The sequence below is a fragment of the Gopherus evgoodei genome, chromosome 1 (assembly GCF_007399415.2).
Source record: "Gopherus evgoodei ecotype Sinaloan lineage chromosome 1, rGopEvg1_v1.p, whole genome shotgun sequence".
NCBI lineage: Eukaryota > Metazoa > Chordata > Testudines > Testudinidae > Gopherus > Gopherus evgoodei.
This window is the reverse complement of record NC_044322.1, coordinates 241,670,641-241,690,196: the sequence shown is the minus strand read 5'-3', so window position 1 is coordinate 241,690,196 and position 19,556 is coordinate 241,670,641. Positions and strand designations below refer to the sequence as shown.

General features: G+C 41.3%; 1 protein-coding gene across 2 annotated transcripts in view; it reads left to right on the top strand.

The window, feature by feature from the left end:
• GYS2 (glycogen synthase 2) overlaps nt 1-15,510 on the top strand; it is an 81,629-nt gene extending 66,119 nt beyond the window's left edge. For both annotated transcript variants that reach the window (XM_030553382.1, XM_030553372.1), the window contains 7 exons: nt 251-329; nt 1,093-1,206; nt 4,770-4,896; nt 8,604-8,699; nt 10,110-10,273; nt 11,834-11,914; nt 15,219-15,510. In XM_030553382.1, the coding sequence (XP_030409242.1) occupies nt 251-329; nt 1,093-1,206; nt 4,770-4,896; nt 8,604-8,699; nt 10,110-10,273; nt 11,834-11,914; nt 15,219-15,434 (877 nt within the window). In that variant the 3' untranslated portion in view covers nt 15,435-15,510. The remainder of the gene's footprint in view (nt 1-250; nt 330-1,092; nt 1,207-4,769; nt 4,897-8,603; nt 8,700-10,109; nt 10,274-11,833; nt 11,915-15,218) is intronic.
• The last annotated feature ends 4,046 nt before the right edge of the window (nt 15,511-19,556 follow it).

Here is a 19,556-nt window from a genome sequence, read left to right as displayed (position 1 = left end):
AGAGAAAGAGAACAGGATAGTCATATAGATACAATATAGAGAAAACAGAAAAAAACTCTATAAAGGCCTGATTCAAAGCTGATTGACAAGGCTGGAAAGATGCCCATTGACTTCAGTGAATTTTGGATCAGCTCTATTTGAGTTTCGTCATCTTCTCTGCATAACTTTAATGCAAACTCTTAATCATAATTTCCAAAAAGACCAATAACAAGCCATTTGGTGATATACCCTGTCTGTATTGCCTTTGCAGGGGAGAAATTCCAGATCTGAACAAGATCCTTGACCGGGATGATGTAACCATTATGAAACGAGCCATCTTTTCAACTCAGGTCGGAGAGAATAGTCATTACTTATACAGCTATTGGATGGCAAAGATAAACACAGTCATATATAAAGATCATGTATAGTGAACAGGGATATGTATGAATTGGAGAATCATTTTCCATCATGTACGTTTCTCATACAGGCAACTTTTTAAATGCAGTCTGTGTGTTTTTTCCATTCTCTCCGTGTTTCTTTTTAAGAATTAGTATCAAACCATCCTAACTACTTTTGGTAGTGCAAGAGCACTCCCACCACCTGATGTATTTCCCTGAATTCCTTGATCCTCTCCTTTTAATAGTAAATTCAAATTCTTCACAATTCTTTGTCCTATTACATCTCAGCCCTTGTTTTATTTCCCATCCCTTCTTGATTCCTGGAGTCTTCCATTTTTAACTGTGGTGATAATTAACCATTAAAACACCTTACCTTGGGATGTGGGTGATTCTCCATCACTTAAAATCGTTAAATCAAAATGAGTGTCTTTGTAAAAGATACCATCTATTACAAGCAGAATTTATTGGGCTAGATTCAAGAATTATTAGGTAAAATTCTATGGCACTGTGTTATGCACTAGGTTGGACTAAATTATCACAATGTTCCTTTCTGGCCTTAAAATTGAAGGATGAAACCCTAGTCGTAATGAAATCAATGGCAAAACTCCCGTTGACTTCAACAGGGCCAGTATTTCACCTCAAGACTCCATGTTAATGGATTCTTTGCCAGCAGTTTTTCATGCCTTAATCAAAGTTTGCCTTTATTCTGATGTAGCGACAGTCTCTGCCTCCAGTGACCACCCACAACATGATCGATGATTCCAATGATCCAATCCTCAATACCATCCGGCGCATCGGACTCTTCAATAACCGCACAGACAGAGTTAAGGTACAATATCTCTTGGTGAATTTTTTCTCTTTCTTCCTAATGGAATTTCATTAAACTACCTCAGCCTAATTAGTTAGTGTTGGAGGAAGTGTGGTTATTCTTACTAGAGATGTGTGCAATAAAATATCCAACATCTCTTGGAATAGCAACAGCCAGTCACTTTTCACAGACACCATCATCTGCTTATTACCCACAGAATTTCAAATTAGGCATTTCATGTTAGGGGTGGCATAGCTGTTGTTAAAACATTCTAGACACAATTTTTAAAATCCTGGCCCCATTGAAGTCAATGGCTAAACTTCCATTGACTTCTTTGAGGCTGGAATTTCATCTGATGGGCCTGCAGCCCAGTAAACCTTTATATGTTGTTTACCCAAATTTAAAACAGGGCCATATTATAGAGAGAGGAAAAGAGCACCTTCCAACCCTTGCAATGCACATGAACCCCATAGATTTCTGGTAGGCAAGCCCAGTAAAGGTTGAGCCCATACTCCAATGCTTCTTTCTGTCCACACATCTGGGCAGGGTTCTCAAAGTGAGTGATGTGGCTTACATCGTCACCTTTAGTCTTATGTGGCTCAGAGAGGGATTGTGTCTCCTCGTGAGATCTCCTTTGGGGCAGTGTACCTAAGTACCGCACCTTGCTCTGGGCTGTGGCTAAATGCCATACCCTAACTCAGAGGTGGCCAAACTTACTGGCCCTCCGAGCCACATACAACAATCTTCAGCAGTTCGAGAGCCAGGACACACCTGCTGGGGGCTGAGGCTCATGGCTTCAGCCCTGTAGAAGGCTCCTGATGGGGCTCAGGGCTTCAGGCCAGCTCTTGCTGAAGCCCCAAGCCCCAGCAGGAGCACCCCACAGGCCTGAATCCCCAAGACCCCCCTCCCCACCACGCAGAAGCCCCAGGAACCCCCTCCATGCTGGGCAGAAGCCGCTATCCCTTCACCCCACTGCAAAGTAGAGGTCCCAAGCTTCTCCTCCTCCCCCCAGGCCTGGTATGTGGAAAATTGGGGGGAGGTGTGGGGGGCTTCGCAAGCTGCACTTTAACAGTAAAAGAGTCATATGTGGTTTGCGAGCCACAGTTTGGGCACCCCTGCCCTAACCCATAATGTTCATTTCTGTTGTTTTCCTTATTAAGAAGAGAGGATGATGTCACCAATGAACCATCTGAAGAATAGTTTTAGATGTCAACACTATTTCCACAATAGGTTTATAAGAAGAGATCATAAAAGAAAAGTAACATGTATGTAGAGGGGTGAACATAAGAACGGCCATACTGGGTCAGACCAAAGGTCCATCTAGCTCAGGATCCTGTCCTCCGACAGTAGCCAATGCCAGGTGCCCCAGAGGGAATGAACAGAACAGGTAATCACCAAGTGATCCATCCCCGGTCGCCCATTCCTAGCTTCTGGCAAACAGAAGCTAGGGACACCATCCCTGTCCATCCTGGCTAACAGCTATGGATGGACTGATCCTCCATGAACTTATCTAGTTCTTTTTTGAACCCTGTTATAGTCTTGGCCTTCACAACATCCTCTGACAAGGAGTTCCACAGGTTGACTCTGCATTGTGTGAAGAAATACTTCCTTTTGTTTCTTTTAAACCTGCTGACTATTAATTTCATTTGTTGACTCCTAGTTCTTGTGTTATGCGAAGGAGTAAATAACACTTCCTTATTTACTTTTTCCACACCAGTCATGATTTTATAGACCACTATCATATCCCTCCTTAGTTGTCTCTTTTCCAAGCTGAAAAGTCCCAGTCTTATTAATCTCTCCTCATACGGAAGCCTTCATGACTCTAATAATTTTTGTTGCCCTTTTCTGAACCTTTTCCAATTTCAGTATATCTCTTTTGAGATGAGGCGACCACGTTTGCACGCAGTATTCAAGATGTGGACATACCATGGATTTATATAGAGGCAACATGATATTTTCTGTCTAATTATTAAGGCTACATTTATGTCACAGAGGTCATGGAAGTCACGGAATCTGTGACTTCCTGAGATCTCTGCGACATTCTCTGCTTCAGCCGCAGGGACTGCTGGACTCCAGCTGCAAGCTAGCAGGGTCCTGGCAGGGTTCCAGCAACAGGGGACAGCAGCGACAGGTGCCGTCCTCAGGGTTCCAGTCTCGCACAGGGTGAGGGTAGTGGAAAGGGAAACACTTCAGGTGAGTGGCTGGGGGTGTCCTGTTTTCTTTTTGAGAAATATGGTCACCCTGCAGCTCCCAGCTGTGGTGTGCAAAGGGGGATCCCCCACAGCTCCCAGCCACCACAGTGGCAGGGGGAAACCTGCAGCAGCAAAAGCCACAGACGGGTCACAGCTTCCATGAATTTTTGTTTACTGCCCGTGACCTGTCCGTGAGTTTTACTAAAAATAACCATGACAAAATCTTAGCCTTACTTATTATCTATCCCTTTCTTAATGATTCCCAACATTCTGTTCACATTTTTGACTGCCGCTGCACATTGAGTGGATGTTTTCAGAGACCCCATCATGTTATATGTATAGTTGGGATTATGTTTTCCAATGTGTGTTACTTTGTACTTATCAATATTGAATTTCATCTGCCATTTTGTTGCACAGTCATCCAGTTTTGAGGGATCCTTTTTGCAGTCTGCTTGGGACTTAATTATCTTGAGAACTTTTGTATCATCTGCAAATTTTGCCACCTCACTGTTTACCCCTTTTTCCAGATCGTTTATGAATATATTGAATAGGAATGGTCCCAGTACAGACCCCTGGGGACACCACTATTTACTTCTCACCATTCTGGAAACTGACCATTTATTCCTAACCTTTGCCTCCTATCTTTTAACTAGTTACCAATCCATGAGAGGACCTTCCCTCTTATCCCATGACAGCTTACTTTGCTTAAGAGCCTTTGGTGAGGGACCTTGTCAAAGGCTTTCTGAAAATCTAAATATTCTATATCCATTGGATCCCCCTTGTCCACATGCTTGTTGACCCCTCAAAGAATTCTAGCAGATTGGTGAGGCATGATTTCCCTTTACAAAAACCATGTTAACTCTTCCCCAACAAATTATGTTCATCTATGTGTGTGACAGTTTTGTTCTTCACTATAGTTTCAACCAGTTTGCCTGATCCTGAAGTCAGCCTTACCAGATTCTACTTGCTGGGACCACCTCTGTAGCCCTTTTTAACAATTGGCATCACATTAGCTGTCCTCCAGTCATTTCGTACAGAAGCTGATTTAAATGATAGGTTACAGACTACAGTTAGTAGTTCTGCAATTTCACATTTGAGTTCCTTTGGAATTCTTGGGTGAATACCATCTGGTCCTGGTGGCTTATTACTGTTTAGTTTATGAATTTGTTCCAAAATCTCCTCTAGCGGGGGGAAACAAATTAAGGTACCAAAAATTATGAATGTTATCAAACTGGACTATATACAAATAGAATTAGGGAGAGACATAGAAGGCAATGTCCAGATTCCTAGTCTTAGGCTAGGGATGAAGGCACTAACTGCTTGATCTCTTATATAATTAAAAATATTGATTCTATTTTTCTTTCGGCTCTAATGTAAATTTTGAATATCCAGGTGATATTACACCCAGAGTTCCTGTCTTCAACAAGTCCATTATTACCCATGGACTATGAAGATTTTGTCAGAGGCTGCCACTTGGGGGTGTTTCCCTCATACTATGAGCCCTGGGGTTACACTCCAGGTAAGCAATCTTTAGGCTGACTGTTGTCAGAAGTTTAATATGCATTTTACCACTCGGGGCATTTAAAAAGATGGAGTAGCTTGCCATTCAGTTTCTACTGTATTGATGTAAGAATGCTTTTGACTCTGTTTCCTCTCCGTTACAAAGCTTCTGCTGATGGCAGAGTTCTTAGACCAGATTTTTAGCTGATGTAAAATGGCATTGCTCCATTAATGGAAAACCACCCAGCGTTATCCCTGCTTTGGAACCTGACTTTCCCACAATCACATGTCTTCTGATGCTACAGCAGACAGAAAGGTTACAAGTCCATTTTGTGTGCAGTAACATCAAGCATCTGCCCTTAAAAAAAGAGATTTGGAGGAATGTATATATTGTAATAATGAGGCAAGAAAATAGATGCAATCCAAAATGTCCTCAGCTGGTGTAATTTGACCTAACTGCCTTGATTTCAATGGTGTGATGCACATTTACACTATCTGGTCCTAATATTTTCACAGTCTGCTGGATATTTCTGTTGATATTTACCATGAACTCTTAGAAGTAGCGACAGAGACCAAGGACTCAGTACATGAACTGGATATCAGTGGAGCTCACAAAGGCCAATCTTCATGACAGCCTGGCATATGATCAAGAGTCTTGGAAGAAGGCTATAAAAATTGCCAACCACAAACGGAAGTAGCAAAAATGAAGATGACAACTTACAAGTAGTAATAGATAAAACTCATAGGATTAGGGTGAGACATTTAAAGGTGCAGTGGCACTCAGGTTTTCAACCTAGGAATTAGGGCCCAAATGCCTAACTTCCATTGTGCCCAAATGTCCATTAACACAATGGTGCCTAACTTCCATTGTGCCCAAATGTCTTTGAGGATCTAGGGCTAAGTGCCCAATTTCCATTTATGCCTTTGACAATATCTCCCTTAGTTATGATAAGCATCTGAAAGTGTGGGTGCTTATCTGAAGCACATCTGTAGTTAGCCAGTGAATCTGAGTAGAAATATCACAAGATCAAGCTTTCTCAGACAACGTTTAAAATTTCCTGTCTCCTGTTCCAACTGGGTCACAATTATCTGGCTGTATTTCAGCACTTTCTCTTCTTGTCCCATCCCAAACCAGGATATGGGGAAAAAAAATGTCAGAGCTGGGGAAGATTTTGATGTTAGACTTTAGATTAGCTTAACACAGAAAAGTTTGGCTGGCACTCAGTATGGGGGAGTGGTTTTGCTCATCCTAATGGGTTACCCATATGCATCTCCCAAGAATAAAATATAGACCCTTCTTGATGTTTTTTTAGTTCCATCCTAATCCTAAATTCTATATCTGATATCAGTCCTATTGTCATATAGGTTTTTAATGGCATTTTAAGGGTTAAAGAGCTAACATCTGATTTAAACTGTATGCTGCTTTGTATAGAGAACATGCCTTCCTTTATGGAAGAACTTGTTGGTGTTCAGTTAATAATAATAATAACACTTCTCTACAGCCAAAATGCTTCTGAAATAAATGTAGTCCAACTTTACTAATTCTGGGTCACTGAGAACGAAAATGATGCTTAAAATTGTTGATTGGCTCTAGTTTTCAAGATATGCTATTGGGTCAGTATATACAACCCTTGACTTGGGAATGACGGAGGATAAGTGAGTTATAAAGGGAAGGGATCTCAATTTAAACCAGAAATGACTAAAATACATCTTTGACTGGATCTATGAATAAATCTGTGACTGGGTTTGGACAGTACTTGCTTTTTAGGCAAAACAATGAATGATGCAATCTGAAGCTGGTATTGCATCATACATGATATAAATTGCATCATGTTATTCCTAGAAGTCATGGATGATACAATCATAATGAAGCTTATATCACTCTGCTGAACAAATTGCCCTATATCAGCTCTAGAAATCATACAGTGTCGTGCTCTCTTATTTGTCAGTGTTTGATTTTGCAAAGGGACACATTTCTGTTTAGCCAAAGTGAGCAGAGATGCCTCGTACTTGTGTGAAGAGTGCAGATAACTTCTGCTATGTTTGTGGTGAAGTAACTTTTGCATCACAAAAGCGCAGTATAACTACTATGGTTAAGAAGCCTATCACCTTTATTTTGGCTGCAAAATTGGAGATCAGGACAAGAGTTGGGCCCCACACATATGCTGCAACACTTGTGCAACAAATCTTCGCCAGTGGTTGAACAGGAAAAGGAAATCTATGCCTTTTGCAGTGCCAATGATTTGGAGAGAGCCAACAGATCATCCCAGCAATTGTTACTTCTGCATGGTGCCTCCAGTTGGGAAAGGTGTGTCAAAGAAGAAAAAGTGGACTGTGCATTATCCAAACATTCCATCAGCTATACGCCCAGTACCCCCACAGAGAAGGACTGCCGGTTCCTTATGCACCAGAATCATTCTCACTTGAGTCAGATGAGGAAGAGAAAGAGGATGAAACTTCTGGTCCTGAACCATCAATGTCACAGGACCCACATTTTCTCCCATCCTCCTCCTCTGAACCACACCTCATAACACAAGGTGAACTGAATGACCTTGTCAGGGATTTGGAACTACCCAAGAGTAAGGCAGAGCTGTTGGGCTCCAGACTACAGCAGTGGAATCTCCTGGCAGGCTATCAGGGCAAATGGAGCCCATCAATGCTTGCAGACTATTGCTGGATAGTGACAAGAGATGCTCCATTTAATGAATACAAGAGACAAGCCAAGAAGCACCGAATAAGACTGAACTATGTACATAATAGTTTTTTGCCTTTTGTTTCATAATAAATTTTATTTATATAACCCTTTTGCTGATTTTTAAAGTGTTACATAAACAGGACAGGTGAAATATCATGTAAAGCAACCATAAACACATGAAAAGACCTAGGTTTACAATTTATGTATATTGTGTAGATAGTAGAGTTTTAATCATAGACATAAAATGTAAAAACTTAAATATCTTAGAAACAGTAGTCAATCAGTTGTTTTAATTGTCATATTTGAATTCAGCACATCAAAATACATAATAAATATCACATTTTATCTCTGAAGCAGACGACTTCTCAAAAATTGTAGACCAGTGTAATAGTAATAAAAGGAGAACACAATTTGATATCATATTTATGATTTATAGCACAATTTGCCCTGCATCTACTGTATAACTGGAAAAATACTGGATAGAATGGCTTTGAAATCAATCATGTTTTTATGATTTTTCTCCCTGTGGCGTAAGATACAGAACCCAGTTTACAAATGTGGGAGATTAGTTACGAGGCCCAAGTCCTGCATTTGGGCAGTTAGGTTTGCAAATATGTACATGAAATGAGCATGTGCACCCAGCAGGTGCCAATTTCAAAGCCAAAGGAAGGATCTGGACATTGGATTTAGGCTCCCACATGTGAACACTGGGCTCACAAAGGGTATTAATTAGAACTATCTGGAAAACAGAAATAAGTGCTTGCAAAAAAAGGGGCGGGGAGGAATAAATTTCCATTTCTCATCAAAATGTCACTTGCCTTGAACTTTTCTGATTGAATGGCGAGGGGGGGGGAGCAGGGAGGGGAGGGAAGAACACACAGCAAAAATCATTATGTTTTTTATTGAAACCTTCTGACCAGCTCTGGCACTGAAAGGGCTTTACATCATTCTATTTTCTGTTTCTATCCACTCAAGATGAAACGGAGCCAAGCACATTGACATGAAATCTCTTTTTATGTCTCTTTTGGTAGCTGAGTGCACTGTCATGGGCATTCCCAGTGTGACCACAAACCTCTCTGGATTTGGCTGTTTCCTGCAGGAGCATGTAGCTGACCCAGCTGCTTATGGTGAGCTTGTTAACAGTGCTTCAAAACTCATCAGATTTCGGAACCCAACTAACTAGCTGTTTTGTGACTGCATATTGCACTTTCTCTGCTTGCTAAATAAGGATGGACAAACCCCAAAGTTCAGATATTTGGTTTGAATTGAAAGTTTAGGTGTTTATCCAAAACCTTCCAGTTCTTCCCTCTCCTGTCTTTTTTTGGTCTTCCCCAAACCCAGCTAGCTTGTTAGCCCTTCTTCCAATTCAACTAACTCCTTCCTTCAATTCCTTCCAATTAGACTATATATTCATCTTTCTAAGGGAGTGGTGGAAATCTATGCCTCTGCGTTAAGAATCCATGATGGATTTATTGGAATAGCAGCAACAGTTTGTGGAGTCCATGAAAGAGAGAGGATAACTTGACTAAACCAAACTGAGAGTCTTATTTACAATAAGGCCCCTTTAAAGCACTTTTATTATGTAATGAAGCCTTATTATAAATGAGAATCAAGGCCCACAAGCTTGAAATCAATGCAAGATCGGTGCCTAAATAGTGTAAGATCTATGCCATAGCCCTGAACCTTCAAAACAGTTGGTGTTTAGAGTGAGGTTGAAGAAGAACAAGATGTTGGCACAACATAAAGATATTGAATTACAGAATTTGATGTGCATGAGCAAAGGCCTATTTACAAATCCTTATAACTCTCACAGATCACAACCAATCTTCACCAAACTTCCAAAAAGTACATGCATGGGGATGTCTTTACTGCAAAATTAGGTATTTACGTGGAGATAGCTGTCTGGCTGTAAAATCCTAGTGGCAACAAAGCACTATAGTTTTTACCCATTGTTGCAAGTCATGTTCAACCACAGATGCAGAATAAAGTGTTGATCTTGACTAGCAACACTGAGGTAATAATTAGCTGTGCCTTGTCTCCACTTGGATTTTACATTGAGATAGCTAACTCACGTTAGCTGTCTCAATATAAAAACACACCACCTTTTGCAGAGAATACATAGCCTGTGTCTCTTTTCTGCTAAATTTCACACCATCACCTCATACCATGAGCCACCAAAGGTATTTAAGAAAAGGTAGCAATTTTTTTTATAATGGAAAAGTGAATATTTTTTTACCGCACAAAAGCATTTGGACCATTTTTGCACAGACTTTAAAACAATAAAAGCCTTCCTGAGCTGAGAACAGATCTGCCAAATTTCAGCCCGAAAGGTAAAAAATCAAAAACATTTCTCACCAGCTGCTGAAATAACCTGTTAGAATTGAAACACTTGTCATTTCTTGCTCCACTTATTAAAAAAACAAGTCCATGCATGTTGTATTTAAAAGATTATGTGTAAAGAAAGATAGAAATTAAATTTAAAAGGCGAAATGCTCACTTCCATACCTGTTCATCTGCAACTTTGTTTGTGTCCTCAGGCATTTACATAGTTGACAGGAGGTACCGCTCTCCTGATGAGTCATGTAACCAGCTGACTCAGTTCTTGTATGGATTTTGCCAGCAGTCACGGCGTCAGAGGATCATCCAGAGAAATCGAACTGAGAGGCTCTCAGACCTACTGGACTGGAGATATTTAGGCAGGGTATGTAACTGTGTTTAGTGGGTATATAACAAGCCGTTGGCCCAAACACACATCCACCACAATGGTTTTTGGGGATAGAATCTGTCATCATTAGCACCAAGGCCCCAGTTCAGGGAAGTCTCCCTATTAACTTACTCAAGTACCCACTTATTCCCAAGCAGAAGAATCCCCTTGATCTGCTTGTTTCAAGCAGGAGCCAAACACAATGTGATCCTTATGCTCCCAAGCACAAAGACTGCACAAGGCTCATGCCACTGGCAGCACGAGCCTCTCCAAACTGGACAATGGAGCGTGGGCATTATACACTCTTCAGGAATGGTGCAGCAGCATCCCTAGACCTTGGGAGGCATTGGGTGGGAGTCTCAAAAGCACCTAAGTGATTTTGGAGCAAAAGTGTAAATGACTTTCAATTAGATTTGTGCTCCCCAGTCCCCTAGGCATTTTTGAAAATCCCACCTATTCTTCTTAAAATACCTTTTGGGATTCTGCACCATCCCCAAACAAGGACTGTGCTGTGAAGGCCAAATAACATCCTTAGCCTAGTACAGAAAATGATGTAATACCACACATTAAGCAGAGAGAGGTAGATCAGTATTCTAAAGTTCACAGATGATGAGATGAGTAAAATGTACCACTGCTTTAATTACTATGTGCCTTATCCTGCATTTTGATCCATTTGGGATTTTGGTGTGGGCCCTCAAAATGTGCAAATCCCATGGAGTTTGAAGTTTTGCAAAACCATCAGACTGGTTTTCTGAATTTGCAAAAGCATGTCAATGTCACAAATCTCTTCTTACAATGCCTTCATTTTGAAGGACGAGTCAGTTTTAACATGTGTGCTGTGTGTTACAGTATTACATTCGTGAGCATAAATATGTATTTATTTATTTCCACTCAGGAAAGAGAAACCTGTGCAATATTTTTAGGGATAAAAGAATCACCCCGCCTCCACCAGAAAACTAGACTGGCTGAAGTGGGTACCCTAGTCCATTCTCTTAAACTTTTGTGAGATTAAGGAGTATCTTCACTGCAGCCAAAGAAGCAGATTCTGCCCAGTTACTCCAGTATAAATCTCTCAGGATTTGATCATTACTTCAGTGCAATGTGTCCACAGTTTCACAAGGGCCATCCCAACTGCGTTAGCCTCAGTTAAAGATTCATTCAGTCTTTCTTCAGCATCTTCTTTGAGAAGACAATAGTATTACTCAGGGCCGGCTTTAAGCTGATTCACCCAGTTCCCCGGAATCAGACCCCGTGCCGAAGAGGCCCTCACACCCGCGCCTAAGGGGGCCCCGCTCCGGGAGTCTTTAGAGGCATTTCAGCCATGGGGGATCTGCTCCAGGGGTCTTCAGCAACGGAGTGTCCTTTGGTGCCGTGGAAAACCCGGAGCAGACCTCCCGCCACCGAAGTGCCGCTGAAACCCCAAACCGCCACTGAGTATTCCAATCAGGCCCTGTGGGTCATAAAGCTGGCCCTGGTGTTACTTTCCCTCTCACTGCCTAAATGTGCCCAAGTCCTCATTGGGTTTTTGCACATGTAGACCTCTGTTTTCTGTTGCAGTACTACATGCATGCCAGACACCTGGCTCTGAGCAGAACTTTCCCAGATAAATTTGAGATGGAACCAAATGCTCCACCAAAGGTATGTCTATCCTCATAGGTGATTTTTGTCTGCATTTCAGCTACTGTCTTGAGAGAGAAAAAGAGAGGACTGATGAACCTACGAGCGTAAAGAACTTAATATTTTTTATTATAGTCAAGTTTTACCAAATTCTGATGGAGTCTATGGATGCCCAATAGAAAATCCCATAAACTAGAATACAGAGCCAGATCCTGAGCTGATGTACACTAACTTTGATGGAACTATGCCAATTTAGGCCAGCTGAGGATCTGGTCTACTGGGTAGAAACTGGCAATTTCTATTTTTGCTCCCCATAAAACCCATAGGAAGGCTGCTTTGCAGGCCTTCTGCTACAGGAGCTTTAAAGGGGCATTCTGGAAAAAGGTATAGGGGCAAGGAGACAGGGTCTGCAAATTGTTGCACATACACTCCCTGATCCAGCCTCTCTTCATATTTTCATGCAAATTATTTGTATCTCTGTCAGGAATAATCTGAATAGTGTACATGAGGGGAAGGCTGAGGATAGAGTAAAGCCACACGTTCAATATTCTTTTGTAGTATATTCCATATATATGGCTCCCATTTGGAGTGGCATTATGCTCCATTCTAAATTTAGGACCTGGTTATTTAAAACCTCATCTGCCAATTCATTTTAAAAAAATAATAGCTAGAGATGGAGGCCGAAACCAAAACCCTAAATCTGGATTTGGATCTGAGTTGGCAATTGTGAACACTCAAAAATTTAGGAAAGTTCAGACTGAGATTTGATTTCAGCTCATACGCACCTATGTTCAGGAGTATTCAGGTTAGGGAGTTCGATTCTATCCCTGATAGAGAGATTTGAGAGGGATTTTTCAAGCTGTTGCACTGATGTAAATCCAGTAACTCCACTAACCAGTTTACTTAGTGTTAATGGAAAATTTATCCTGGAAGTTTCGAGAATCTTCAAGTTGATGGGAGTTGGCTAAGGTTAGGGGTAGAGTTAGTGTTGGCACCTCACAATAGATGGGCTTGGACTATGTATTTTGGTTTTGGACCCAAAATTAAGATTTCAGTCAATCTCTATTAATAATGAAGATTTAAGAAACATGGGGGAATTTTAAAGGGAAAGATAGAAGTAGACACTTGTGAGACCAATTAGCTCATCAAAAATTAGATTAGTGATCTACTTCATTGTTTTGTATTTTGCTACATTTTATAGCTGCTGCAGGGGGAGTTAAATTCAGTATTTGAAATGAATGTGCATACTAGGGTGCTAGGTTAATACTATGTTAGAACTCCTTCCAGACTGTTAAGTGTTAGAGTATGACAGAGGCTCTGGAAACCTAGCTTTGCAATGATCTTGGAGCTGACTTATGATATGGCCGTGGTGTTATAATAATTTAGCCATGTGTACAAAACCAGCCTTGAACGCCTCCAAAGATAGAGGGAGTTGAAGATTGTACTACATCTTATTCAAAAGGTAGCTTTCTTTAGATTGTCAATAAAGTCAAATGTCAGATTATAATAGTAGATGTAAAAGCTTTACATTATACTTAAAGCTGAGACAGGTATTCTGCATACAATCCTTATTTTCTTCTTAGGGCGAAAATTTTCACACCAAGGGTTAACTTTTCAAAAATCTGGGCTCTGCTTTTTGAGGCGCAAATAGTGTTTTGTGAGCAGCTAAGTACCTTAAGGTGCCTGAAAGTACCAGCACGAACCAAACTGCATTTGCAGTGAAATACAGGCACAGCTGCGAGTGTGAAAACAGAGGCCTGACAAAGCCTTCACTTTTTGAATGGTCTTTAATCCGTTTGAAGCTGAATTTTGTTTTTTGTAGAGTTTGACAAACTGTGTGTAGATTTGGGAGAGTTTTGGCCATTCTGAGTTACCAGATGGAAAATGAGCAGAACCCTTAATTTATAGATGCTTCTTTTGTTTTCCCACGTCACTGCATTTTAAAACTGGCAGCCCTGTGTTGCCATGAAGAATAACTTTTCCTGTTAAAATTTTATTTAAAAATCACAGGTGTTTGGGCTAGATCATGCCTGCCAGGCATGGCCCAGGGATAAAACAGATTGCACTGCTGAAAAGAGAGAGCCCCAGGATGCCTCCACAAGTTACTTGTCGAGCAAGGGGAGCACACCCGCTGCTATACTCCTTATGGGCTGCATCAGTATGGTTCTGTAGGCCAGGGCTGAGAGAGTGATAGGCTGTGTATGGTCCCCAGAGGGGAAGGAAAAGGACAGCCCCTGTACTCTTCAGAATTCTGCCTGGCCCTTATGTAGGCTACACAACAGATGGGGAACACTTCCATCCCACTTCAGTTAGTTTTCATGTGGTTCCTCCATGTAAGTTACATCAGCTTTGACCCCCTATCACATGGGCATAAATAGACCTAAGGGAGTCTAAGTTTGTTGTATGAGGCAGATGTAGCCTTGATTACCTTATACACAGGGACCTACCACACTCACAGCCATGAAAAACGCATTACAGACCATGAAATCTGGTCTCCTTCCCTGAAATCTGGTCTTTTGTGTGCTTTTTCCCTATATTATACAGATTTCATGGGGGAGACCAACATTTCTCAAATTGGGAGTTCTGATCCAAAAGGGAGTTGTGGAGGGAGGTCACAAGATTATTTTTTTTTGGGGGGGGGGAGGTGTCAAGGTATTGCCACTCTTACTTCTGCACTGCCTTCAAAGCTGGGCGGGCAGAGAGAAGTGGCTGTTGGCCAGGTGCCCAGCTCTGAAGGCAGCGCCCCACCAGCAGCAGCACAAAAGTAAGATTGGCAATACCATACCATGCCAAGCTACCCTTACTTCTACGCTGCTGCCTTCAGAGGAGAGTGGCAGCTGCTGACTGAGGGCCCAGCTCTGCTGGCAGCAGCGCAGAAGTAAGGTTGGCATAGTATGGCATTGCCACCTTTACTTCTGAGCTGCTGCTGCCAGCGGCTCTGCCTTCAGAGCTGGGCTGCCGGTCAGCAGCTACCCCTCTCCAGCTGCCTAGCTCTGAAGGCAAAGCCGCCACCAGCAGCAGCGCAGAAGTAAGGGTAGCAGTACCCCCTACAATAACCTTGCGATCCCCTCCCACAACTCCTTTTTTGGGTCACCTCTACAATTACACCACCATGAAATTTCAGATTTAAATAGCTGAAATGAAATTTCATATTTTTAAGATCCTATGACTGAGAAATTAACCAAAATTGACTGTGAATTTGGTAGGGCCCTACTTATACATCATCTTTGCCTTGGCCGTCTGGATATATCGACCTATCGTCACTCTGTGTAACTAAACAAGCTGCACTGGTGTAATGTTTATTTCTTGCTTATGTCTCTGGCAGACGGAAGGTTTCAGGTACCCCAGGCCTTCATCAGTACCACCATCACCTTCTGTCTCTCAGCATTCCAGCCCTCATCATAGTGAGGATGAAGATGAGGATGAAAGATACGACGAGGATGAAGAAGCCGAAAGAGACAGGAAAAACATAAAGTCACCTTTGTCCCTTGGAGCACTGCCACAAAGAAAGAAAAAGCAGCATGGAGAATACAGGAACTGAATTCCTTTGCTGTCAGCGCAACATGGTCTTCATCCACTACAGAGCACCCAAGTGTAGGCTAGTGAATCTCTGTGTTAAGGGCAGTGCAGTGTGGTTAGGGAATCTTAAACAAACATTACTTGGGTTAAACTGTTTGAAAACCTAATTATATTTTACCTTAAAAGTAAATGGCAATTCTTCTCTCTGCCTTGCAGGTAGAAGAAGAGATTTTTCAAAGCTTATTTAACCTAGAGAATGTGACAAACCCTGTGTGATAGCTCCAGCTAGATTGTGCATAATGTAGATCATATTTTTGTCTGTATAATTATTTGAATTTAGTTGTAATCCATGAAGACAAGTCCATTATAGTCATTCCAAATGAATACCGACTCCCATCCCTTCCTCTCTGCTCGCAAACAAACACCACCTTGGAGCCCTGAATTGGAACACTTTGAAGAAATTGTTACCAGGGAAGACCTTGGCAGAGTTAAAAAAAAATGTTGAAAAGAAAATAGTTTGTTTTGTCTTCTGCTGTTTTTCCTATTTTAAATCTACATCATTTTAAGAATTGTTTTAAAGTGCACAAAAACATCTTGGTGCTGTTTATGAAAAAATATCTGGTGTTACCCCATGAGCATTTGCATTTTTAGACAAAGTCATCTTATGGAGTTGTCTAGAGCCACAAAAAACAGCAGACCACTTTTTTCTGGTTTCTTTTGAATGCTCCATTTTACTGGATTTTTATTCTCTCCACTGAAGTTTGTTGATCAAGTTTGGGGAGAAAAATTTGTGTGATTTGTCTCAAGCAAGCTATAAAATTCCTGAAAATGCTTGCTTCTGTGAATAAATCCACATGCCACATTGTGATGGGATAACATTATCTCAAAAATCTAAATTTAAAAGGTGATGACCTTAGCTCTATCTGTTAATGGGAAATTTCCAGGACAAGATGACCTCCTATAGAACTGCCTGAGTTAGCAGAGCTTATTAGTTAGTTGTGGTACCACCAGAGACAACTGAGGTCAGGGTGCTTTTGTGCTAGACATTGTACAGTCACATAATGAGAGATAATCCTTGCCTGGAAGAGCTCACAATCTAAGTAGACAAACTGTAAGAGGGGAAACAAAGGCATGGAGTGGTGCAGTGACTCACTCAAGATCACCACACAGCCAGGGGCAGCTCTAGGTATTTGCCACCTCAAGCGCGGCAGGCAGGCCGCCTTTGGCGGCTTGCCTGTTGGAGTTCCCTGGTCCCGTGGATTTGGCAGCATGCCTGCAGGAGGTCCACCGAAGCCGTGGGACCAGCAGACCCTCCACAGGCATGTTGCCGAAGGCAGTCTGCCTGCCACCCTTGCGGCGACTGGCAGAGCGCCCCCCTGCAGCTTGCCGCCCCAAGCACGCGCTTGGCGTGCTGGTGCCTGGAGCTGCCCCTGCACACAGCAGATCATCATCAGATGGAAGAGCAGAGCCCAGGTCACCAGAGTCCTCTTCCAGAGCTCTATTCAGTAGACAAGACTGCCCCTTCTTATTGTAATGCAGAGAAAACAAATGGGCCCAGACCTCGTACCCTCAGTACCAAGTGTGTGAGGCTGCCCTTTAAAATATCTGACCAAGTCCCTCAAATGAAAGGTGCAATACCAAAAAACAAAAACAAAAGAAAAACAACAGAGGAGTGAACTTGAAATAATGAGTAGTGCTGTTCTGTAAGGTCAGTCTGTCCTGACTTACCTTGTTCCCATAGACCCTATTGAGTTCAGCATGCAAGCCAAGGCAGCGTTGTCTGTGGAGTTCTCTTCAGTTTCTATGATCTACTGTATCTGAGGTAAATGAATTACAGTAATAAGTTGTGAGATTAAAATTTTCAAAAGTGCCAAAGTCCCATTTTCAAAAGAGAATTAGGCCCAGATCCTTCTTAGTTCCCATTGATTTAATGCCTAAGTGCTTACACACCTGTAGGTTGCAGGCACTTAGGAGTAAATAACAATGAAACTTGGGCTTCTAAATGCCTAAGGACCAGATTCTTAAAGGTATTTAAGTGCTTAAAGACGGAGATAGGCCCTTAGTGGGATTTTAAAAAGCACATGGGCCGCATTGGGAGATACTTCTGAAGTCACTTGTTAAAATGGGATTTATGGTTCCTAAGTCACATAGGTGTTTTATTTTACACCTAGAAGAAAACACCAGGTTTGTGTATGACACAAAGATAAATGTGTATATCAAATCAGTCACTGCCCTGTGAAATGATGAAGAAGAAAAGAAAAATAACTAAAACAACCAGTAAGATGGCATTTTTCATGAAAACTTACGTTGCAAAATGATGAAAGCCAAATATATTATAAATACCCATATTATGCAGAAAACTTTCTGAATGGGAGGGAGGAGGGTGAGAACTGCTGGATTTCATCACAAAGCTCTTCATAATGAATATTCTTATCTGCTCTAGTAATTTCTTTTTAATCTCTTAAACTGCCCATACAACTTCAATAGTATAAACTAGGTCACACTCTCGGTACAAATGGGCAATGTGCTGTTCACTTTATGGAGCTACCTTCTAGAGCTGAGCAGGAAACGTTTCCCAGCTTATGAGAATTTTCAAGGTTTTTGAAAAGTGTTTTCACACTGACCTAGCATGAAAAGTCAAAATCTGGACAACATTTTCTAACCAAACCATTGAAAGATGTCATATTGGGTCAACTGATAATTTAACAGTGTTTCATTTTGATTCTGACCTCTTAATTTTACATTTTTTTAATTATAAATTAACTTACATTTCTGAACAAAAGTGTCGTTGTGACCTGAAAATGGAACTTTCATTTTGTAAATGTTGAAAAGGGACATTTTGAAACTTTTTTTCCAAAATCTTTTCTAAACAGGATATTTGTCAAACTGTTTTGGTTTTGACAAATTGATATTTTCCAGCAAATAAATGTTAAAGCAAAAATGTACTGACCAGCTCTACTGCATTAAAACAACTTGACGTATTCTTTCTAGATATGTCCCACAGAATTGCAAGGAGCAACATACATGCTCCAATGTGCAGATTACCACAAGGTTAAATCCTATACCCATTTTCAGTGATGTCCCCGGTATATAAGACCACTGGGAAAATAATGAGCTGGCTTATGCTCAAATGCCAAAACTATCCCAATGACACCCAACTCTTTGTTTCAGTCTCATCAGACTCACACTCTGCAGTCAACTGATCAGCTTCCTACACAACTGGATGAAAAGCCGCTGGCTCAAGCTTCACCCAGACGAGAGAGAGATGATGCTGGTAGAAAGGGAAAAAACCCTTTGATGATCTGGCAGAGATCCCTCTATCTAGGACACTGTCCTCTGCTTGTCAAAGTCATGCATGGTCTCTTGACTCCCTTCTATAATAGATACCCCAAGAGCAGCAGCATACTTTCTAGATGGAAGTAGCATGAATACTGTGTCCTTTCCTACAGCAGCCAGAGTGATCTATGCCTCGCACATCTAGGCTTACTCATTTTAATTCTGACTTGAATGTTAGTTGGTTTTCAAGAGTTTGATGTATTTGAAATATTACCAAACATTTTTGCCTTTTTATCGTGTGAAGGTAGCAAGGACTCAATAAGTGTTCACCTAAGATACCAGCTCACCAAAGGCCAACTTCCAACTGATTTTATATCATTATTGGGTCATTTATTGGTATCTGACAAACTTGGCAGTAGTTAGCTATCATACTGAAAACAGGAAGGCTCCAAGACCAGCTCATTTCCAAGTAAGGTAAGGAATTGTCCACACTAGGAGGCATGGACCTACAGTAAAACATAAAAAAGTCCATTAATCTTGAATATAGCTAAAGGTTTGCTGTAGCTCTGAAATGTTCAGGCACATGAAGGTTAGGATAATCCAGGGGTTGGCAACCTTTCAGGAGAGGTGTGTCGAGTATTCATTTATTCACTTTAATATAAGGTTTCGTGTGCCAGTAATACAGTTTAACATTTTTAGAAGAACATTTTCTATAAGTCTATAATAGATAATGAAACTATTGTTCTATGTAAAGTAAATAACGTTTATAAAATGTTTAAGATGCTTCATTTAAAATTAAATTAAAATGCAGAGCCCCCCGGACCGGTGGCCAGAACCCGGGCAGTGTGAGTGCCTCTGAAAATCAGCT